This window comes from Oncorhynchus mykiss, chromosome 3 (genome assembly GCF_057628025.1).
Source record: "Oncorhynchus mykiss isolate SJ-2025 chromosome 3, ASM5762802v1, whole genome shotgun sequence".
NCBI classification, from domain to species: Eukaryota; Metazoa; Chordata; class Actinopteri; order Salmoniformes; family Salmonidae; genus Oncorhynchus; species Oncorhynchus mykiss.
The window spans coordinates 32,111,938-32,120,135 of record NC_143024.1 but is presented as its reverse complement, the minus strand read 5'-3'; the positions used below and the strand labels follow the sequence as shown (position 1 = coordinate 32,120,135).

Here is an 8,198-nt window from a genome sequence, read left to right as displayed (position 1 = left end):
TTATCATTAAATTGATCAATCAGTAAAACTAGGTTTTTGCAAAACCCATTCAGTAATCCAGTACTGACAGAAGTCCCGCCCTAGCGGGAATCCCATGTGGCTTCGGCCTTAGGGTGGAGTGTACCATAGTTGTGAATGTTCCCAACATTTTTCCTCAACATTTTTCTAATAATGTGCAAGCTATCAAAGGAGGTGGTCACCACTCCTCCGCTAATTAGTGAACCTCCACCCATAAAAGGATTGATCTCTGACCTCAGCAGCGATACCAACCCTAATTATGCCGTTAGCAAAAAAACAGCCGAAATTGTGAACGCTCTCCAAAATCAACCATCAAACACAGGCTTTGTGTTTCAACCATCAACAAACGCTTTGAAAAGTCGATCTGCTTCCACCTTGAACAGAATTGACACATCACGTCGTTGCGAACGACCACTCCACTTTGTGGGGAATATGTCCACTGAACACGAATTGAAACGACCATACCTGGAAACAGTCCTGGAGGACTGCTTAAGGATCCTCTTTGTTTTCGTTAGGCACACACATGCATTCCTCTCTTCCCCCCTCCAGCCTACAGTGGGGAGAACAAGTATTTGATAACCTGCAAAATCGTCAGTGTTTCCTACTTACAAAGCATGTAGAGGTCTGTCATTTTTATCATAGGTACACTTCAACTGTGAGAGACGGAATCTAAAACAAAAATCCAACCAGTAAGAATTCCAGCTCTCACAGACCTGTTAGTTTTTCTTTAAGAAGCCCTCTTGTTCTCCACTCATTACCTGTATTAACTGCACCTGTTTGAACTCATTACCTGTATAAAAGACACCTGTCCACACACTCAAACAGACTACAACCTCTCCACAATGGCTAAGACCAGAGAGCTACATGCTTTGAAAGTAGGAAAATCTGCAAAATCGTCAGTGTATCAAATACTTGTTCTCCCCACTGTATTTGGAGCTGTGTTTATTATTTTGAATTACTCTTTGTTCATGCTACACAAACTCTAATCCCTAATGGTTAAGTTTCTGGGTAGAATTATTTAATAATTTATCTTAAACCTTGATAAAATATCTTAACAAGTGTCCATTTGGAAGACCCATTTGCGACCAAGCTTTAACTTCCTGACTGATGTCTTGAGATGTTGCTTCAATATATCCACATAATATTACATTCCTCGTGATGAATCTATTTTGTGAAGTGCACCAAAGTACATTTATCTTTAGGAGACTGCACGCGTCTCCTTCCTGAGCGGTATGACAGCTGCGTGGTCCCAGGGTGTTTATACTTGTGTACTATTGTTTGTACAGATGAACGTGGTACCTTCAGGTGTTTGGAAATTGCTCCCAAGTATGAACCAGACTTAGGGAGGTCTACAATTGTTTTTCTGAGGTCTTGGCTGATTTCTTTTGATTTTACCATGATGTCAAGCAAAGAGGCACTGAGTTTGAAGGTAGGCCTTGAAATACATCCACAGATACACCTCCAATTGACTCAAATTATGTAAATTATATTATCAGAAGCTTCCAAAGCCATGACATCATTTTCTGGAATTTTCCAAGCTGTTTAAAGGCACATTTAACTTAATTTATGTAAACGTCTGACCCACTGGAATTGTGATACAGTGAATTATAAGTGAAATAATCTGTCTGTAAACAATTGTTGAAAAATTACTTGTGCCATGCACAAATTAATGTCCTGACCTGACTTGCCAAAACTATAGTTTATTATCAACAAATTTGTGGAATGGTTGAAAAACTAGTTTTAATGACTCCAACCTAAGTGTATACAAACTTCCGATTTCAACTGTATGTTCAATGGCCGATGAGCACCGATACATTTTATCTAGAAATTCTCTTCATACGACAAGGATTGAAAAGGATTAGCCAGTAGATTATCGACTGGAATCATGACGATGACTGCTTGTCTAACTTGCTAGCTAAGAGTTTTGTATGCAGCTTTATTAACTCCATTATATATATTTTTTACATTATTATTATTAAAATAACATGCAAAACAGTCAACAAAAACATTACATTTATTTAGATAAACAGGTGGAGCTGAATGATGGGTTGCCACTGATTGTGTGTCACTTTTGCCACTAACTGTTCTTTCATGAAGAAATCACAAATTTCTCCAAAAGTCTAATAGGCTAATGGAACTTCACTCAATATTTTGTGTGTGTAGTATTTTATTAAGTAAGTAAGTGAGGAAAAATATATACCCATTTATTTTATTGGTGCAATACAAATAATTAACCTTGTCACTTCAATCATGTCTAAAAGATCTCACTGGGCACACACTGGTTGAATCAACATTGTTTTCACATTGTTCCTGTGTTTTTAGTGTTGGTTCAAGCTGTTTATGGGAGTGTGTCTTTGTGCTTTGCCTCTTCATCTATGTATTTAGATCTTTGGCATCTACACAAACAGCCAGTTATATTCACCACAAAGGAAGTGCTCCCTATAACAGAAGACACTGTGGGCCACTTTGTCTATCTAGTGATGAAAGGAAAGCCTGTTGCTGGGTTTCAGAGAGTCTGTTTTCTGGAGGAAATAAAAACACTCAGCCCCAGAGAGGATCACACTGATAAATGTGTTTTTATGTGTCTGACCTGCAACTGGAGATGTATCAAACAGACACAAAATATAAATTGAAACACTTTTATACGTCTCTGAAACCTGTGTTTCATCTGGGGATAACTGTACAATCAGTCAAAGAAGAGAGAGGATATACACAGAGAGCGAGAGAGAGCGAGAGAGAGCTTTCACCAGTGAAAGCTAGTGTCTGGTTTACGTATGGTTAAAAATATATGCATTAAAATGCAACAATGTCTACAGTGTAATACAAAAATAAATATGACTGCATATCAATTAAATGTTATTGCTGTTTTTTTTAAATCCCAGAAACATTGCAAACGATGATGGAATGGTAAACAACCTCAGAGGGTATAATAGCAAAGAAACAAGAGTTCATGCCTTGAAGACAAAGCTGTCATCACACTGAGGGTGTTATTGTGTGTGTGTGTGTGTGTGTGTGTGTGTGTGTGTGTGTGTGTGTGCGTGTGCGTGTGTGTGCGTGTGCGTGTGCGTGTGCGTGTGCGTGTGTGTGTCGTCTAAGGTATCAGTGGTTGGCTGTCTTTAGGGTTCCTCTGATCTGCCCCCCTCTCCCATCCCTGGCGTATGCGGGTGATGGTTCGGTCCACACAGGGGGTGATGAGCAGCAGCTTGAGCAGCAGCACCACAGAGGGAAGCACCAGACACAGCATGTAGCCCGGTGGGGTGTACCACTTGTAGGTGGAGGAACTCAGAAACTTGTTCCAGCCATACAGGTAGGTGTGAGCCGTACATAACAGCAGAGTCAGGTGACCCAGCTTGGACTGGTGGGGGAGAAAAGAACACATAAACACATGAACCACACACACATACACACACATGCCAGGAACGTGCACAGATAGAGGTCTAAGGGAGCTTGAGCACCTGCCCTTTTGCCATCCCATGAGAAATTTAACTTTTTTGTGTAAATTTGTGTCTATTTTCTTGAATGTTATCTAAGTGAATTGCCCATCTAACTAGTTAATTTATAATTGTTTTTATCTTATCCCACCCTAGCTGCCAAGAAGCCATTCTTGGCTATCAATCAAGTTAGAGTAGCTAGCTTGTATAACCATCTTAGCTGGCATGCCTGCTGGCAAGGTTGGTAGACTTGAAAAAAGCAAGCAGTTACTAAATAAGACTCACATTCCTTTCAAGCTTTTACCCAGATTTTCGCAGAGATGCAGAGAAGAATATTTTGTTTCTTTAAAAAAAGAACCACCAGTCAGGAGGATACATGGAATTAAGCATAATGATTATGGCTCTAGATTACAGGAAAAAGCTGCTTCAGGTGTTTGACAAACGCAAAATGCTACAACTTCCAGATGGGGGGCCTAGCCATCACCCAGCTATCCTCACGTACCTTGTGCCCCTCAGATTTTTTGGGGTGCATTCCGCCCCTGTGCGCGTGCGCGCGCACACACACACACACACACACACACACACACACACACACACACACACACACACACACACACACACACACACACACACACACACACACACACACACACACACACACACACACACACACACACACGATCTCTAGGTGAATTCTTCTGGCCTGTTGTAATATATTCCTCCTAAATTACATCTGATGAATAATTTAACATTTAAATCACTGCATCAATTTGAGGGAAATGAATGAATTAGAGAATGAGCCAGAGTTTCTCCTGACCCAGTTGCATTTATGAATGAGTGTGTGTGTTCCCTGTAGTGATGGGAATACAGCTCCATATCCCCAGCGCATAACCTCTGGCTTGTCTGCTGAAAATCAGATTACTTTCCTGGAGTTTTATTGCATTCTGGCCTGGATGTTGGCTCTGCACCCCACATGAATACGTTAGTAAGGGAAACACTGAAGGAGATAAGTGTACAAATTAGGGTTGGGAATTGCCAGGGACCTCAATGCGACATTATCACGATACTTAGGTGCGATACGGTATGTCTGCTGCAGAAAGACGAGAGAGGGTGAGAAAAATGTTTTTTTATCAGTCATGGAAATAAAAGTGCTGAAAACATGTTGGCTCACTATTTAAAAAGAAGATGGAGAACAAGCTATAGGATGAAAAATACTAGGGGCACAGCTGACTAGCGCTAGGCAAATCGATACTTGGAGTCAACGTATCAATATAATATTGTACAAAATATTATTGCGATATGTGAATGTGTTGATTTATTCACCCAATGCTAGTAAAAATGTCTGGTCTAAGTATTCAGTGTGCTCCATTCTGGTAATCCCACCTGTATGAAGCTGAACTCCCTCCAGCTGAGAACGTTACTGACGGAGGGAATAGATGTGATTCCCAATAGGACGTACAGGCTAAATCCCAGAATTCCCAGGGATAAGTAGGAGTCGCCACGCCAGGCCGTCGTTGTATCAAACTCAGTGGTCCTGTTCTCTCTGATCTGAGCGAGAGAGAGAGAAAGAGCGAGCAAGAGAGAGGTGTAAACCAGTGTTTATAATCAAAACCAGTGCCTGAATACTGCTATATACTGTAGGTGTGTGTCCAATATACAGATGTAGGATCTGAATGACCAGTGTTGTCAAAGCAAAAAATAATCCTTCAGCAACAGCACTTGAACGTTTAGTCCGTTCACAATTTTCCACCAATGTAATGTTACTTGATTGGTGGTTAGGCTGGCCAAAATTAGGCTACATGAAAAGTGCTATACTGTTAAGACATGCTTGAGTACGTTGGCGACTAAGATAATACTGCACACTGCGCACTGCCCTAACCCATCTGGACAAGAGGAATACCTATGTGAGAATGCTGTTCATCGACTACAGCTCGGCATTTAACACCATAGTGCCCTCCAAGCTCGTCATCAAGCTCGAGACCCTGGGTCTCGACCCCGCCCTGTGCAACTGGGTACTGGAGTTCCTGACAGGCCGCCCCCAGGTGGTGAGGGTAGGCAACAACATCTCCACCCCGCTGATCCTCAACACTGGGGCCCCACAAGGGTGCGTTCTGAGCCCTCTCCTGTACTCCCTGTTCACCCACGACTGCGTGGCCACGCACGCCTCCAACTCAATCATCAAGTTTGCGGACGACACAACAGTGGTAGGCTTGATTACCAACAACGACGAGACGGCCTACAGGGAGGAGGTGAGGGCCCTCGGAGTGTGGTGTCAGGAAAATAACCTCACACTCAACGTCAACAAAACTAAGGAGATGATTGTGGACTTCAGGAAACAGCAGAGGGAACACCCCCCTATCCACATTGATGGAACAGTAGTGGAGAGGGTAGTAAGTTTTAAGTTCCTCGGCGTACACATCACAGACAAACTGAATTGGTCCACCCACACAGACAGCATCGTGAAGAAGGCACAGCAGCGCCTCTTCAACCTCAGGAGGCTGAAGAAATTCGGCTTGTCACCAAAAGCACTCACAAACTTCTACAGATGCACAATCGAGAGCATCCTGTCGGGCTGTATCACCGCCTGGTACGGCAACTGCCCCGCCCACAACCGTAAGGCTCTCCAGAGGGTAGTGAGGTCTGCACAACGCATCACCGCATCAACGTCAGCACAATAACTGTTCGTCTGGAGCTTCATGAGGTGGGTTTCCATAGCAAGCAGCCACATAAAAGCCTAAGATCACCATGCGCAATGCCAAGTGTCGGCAGGAGTGGTGTAAAGCTCTCCACCATTGGACTCTGGAGCGGTGGAAACGCGTTCTCTGGCAGTCCGACGGACGAATCTGGGTTTGGTGGATGCCATGAGAACGCTACCTGCCCGACTGCATAGTGCCAACTGTAAAGTTTGATGGAGGAAGAATCATTTTCTGGGGCTGTTTTCATGGTTCGGGCTAGGCTCCTTAGTTCCAGTGAAGGGACATCTTAACGCTACAGCATACAATGACATTCTAGATGATTCTGTGCTTCCAATGTTGTGGCAACAGTTTGAGGAAGGCCCTTTCCTGTTTCAGGATGACAATGCCCCGTGCACAAAGCGAGGTCCATTCAGAAATGGTTTGTCGAGATTGGTGTGGAAGAACTAGACTGGCCTGCACTGAGCACTGATCTTAACCCCATGGAACACCCTTGGGATAAATTGGAACACCAACTGCTAGCCAGGCCTAATCGCTCAACATCAGTGCCCGAACTCACTACTGCTCTTGTGGCTGAATGGAAGCAAGTCCCTGCAGCAATGTTCCAACATCGAATGGATAGCCTTCCCAGAAGATTTGAGGCTGTTATAGTAGCATAGGGTGGACCAACTCCATATTAATGCCCATGATTTTGGAATGAGCTGTTTGTCAAGCTGGTTTCCACATACTTTTGGTCATGTAGTGTAGATGCACACATATACACACATTGTATTGTATACATGTATGCAAACACACTCACATACACACAGAGGTCTGACCTGTACTTGGTGCCTCTGTAGAGCTGCAGGAAGGAAGCCAGGACACCAGGCAGGTAACAGAGAGACAGCATGATCAGAGACACAATGGGACATACCTGGCGAGAACACACACACACACACACCTTGAACAGCTGATAACACACACAGAAACACAAACACAAACACATCGAGGGCCTGTGGCCAGTACCTTGTTAGCCAGTGAGACCATGATTCTGAAGGAGATGTCTTTGCCCTGGGTGACGTATGCATAGATGATGTCTCTGATCAGCAGGTAGAAGAAGAAGGCAGCACTGAGGCCAGTGGCGATGTACAGGGGGAGCCTCCACTGGGGGAACAGCTGCAGGGGGAAGTCCTCCAGCTCCCGGGCCACTGAGAGAAAGCCCCGGTCCAGGGCACTGAAACCCAGCTTGGTGGCTACCGCCATCACTGCCTGTTTGGCCTCCACACTTTCCCCGCAGATATACACCTGACATATATTTATGCACATACAGTGGAGTCCGAAATTATTGACACCCTTTCTAAATATGCACAAAAATACCTACATAAAATAAATCATTCAAATACTGAGCTATAATGTATGTTCCAAAAATTTGGGAAATTATATTATTTTATACTAATACTTGTGCTTAGTGAAAGATATTTTGTTTAACAAGTAATACTCTTTAAAAAAGGTATTGACACCCCTGTTTTCAATACCTCACTTTGCGAGATTAACGACATTGAGCCTTATTCTAAAATGTGCCGCGTTTCAGAAAACTAGGTGTATGTCGTGGGTACACAACTACACACAAGAGCCATTTGAACGTAATCTTTTTTTTAAGCAAAATGCGTTTATTGGCAGAAATGCCTTCTGGAACATGTGAACTTTCATGTGCCTTAATAACAAACTTGTATGCCATCTGTAAATACCAAATATATATTTTTTAATTACCAGCCTAGTTGGTTTAGCCACTGAAAAGGCAGCAACCTTCCCGCAAGCCATGATTGGCTGAGATAACGAGTGGGCTGGATATGCTGAGAGATGAGTTCGGATTGGACTAGTATGTGTAGGTAATCCTGTCTAACACGGCTTCTAAAACAGAACTGCATAAGAGTTTGAAGTATGAGTTTGAAATCTGTGGAAGTATGATAGCTAAGGAGATGGAGAAAACACTTGTCTCCGGATTACATCTTTAAGTATCCATGACAAGGAGAAGCATCCAACCATAATGTATAAACGGGTAAGCTAGTCTAGCCTT

The 8,198-nt window shown here is 43.2% G+C and overlaps 1 protein-coding gene across 1 annotated transcript; it reads right to left on the bottom strand.

The window, feature by feature from the left end:
• Positions 1 to 3,099: 3,099 nt before the first annotated feature.
• LOC110503853 (metalloreductase STEAP4-like) lies at positions 3,100 to 7,680 on the bottom strand. Its single transcript, XM_090230572.1, has 5 exons — positions 7,657 to 7,680; positions 7,148 to 7,426; positions 6,961 to 7,055; positions 4,833 to 5,004; positions 3,100 to 3,373 (listed from the first exon to the last, which is right to left on the bottom strand). The coding sequence occupies exons 1-5, from the start codon at positions 7,678 to 7,680 to the stop codon at positions 3,110 to 3,112; spliced, it is 834 nt and encodes a 277-aa protein (XP_090086698.1). The 3' UTR covers positions 3,100 to 3,109.
• Positions 7,681 to 8,198: the final 518 nt, after the last annotated feature.

Coding starts and splice junctions, on each gene's coding strand:
- LOC110503853 (XM_090230572.1), bottom strand. CDS start 7,680: ATGTCGTTAATCTCGCAAAGTGAG. Junction 5,005..6,960: donor TACAGAGGCACCAAGTACAG/GTCAGACCTCTG, acceptor TTCTCTCTCTCT/CGCTCAGATCAGAGAGAACA. Junction 3,374..4,832: donor GGGAGTTCAGCTTCATACAG/GTGGGATTACCA, acceptor CTCCCCCACCAG/TCCAAGCTGGGTCACCTGAC.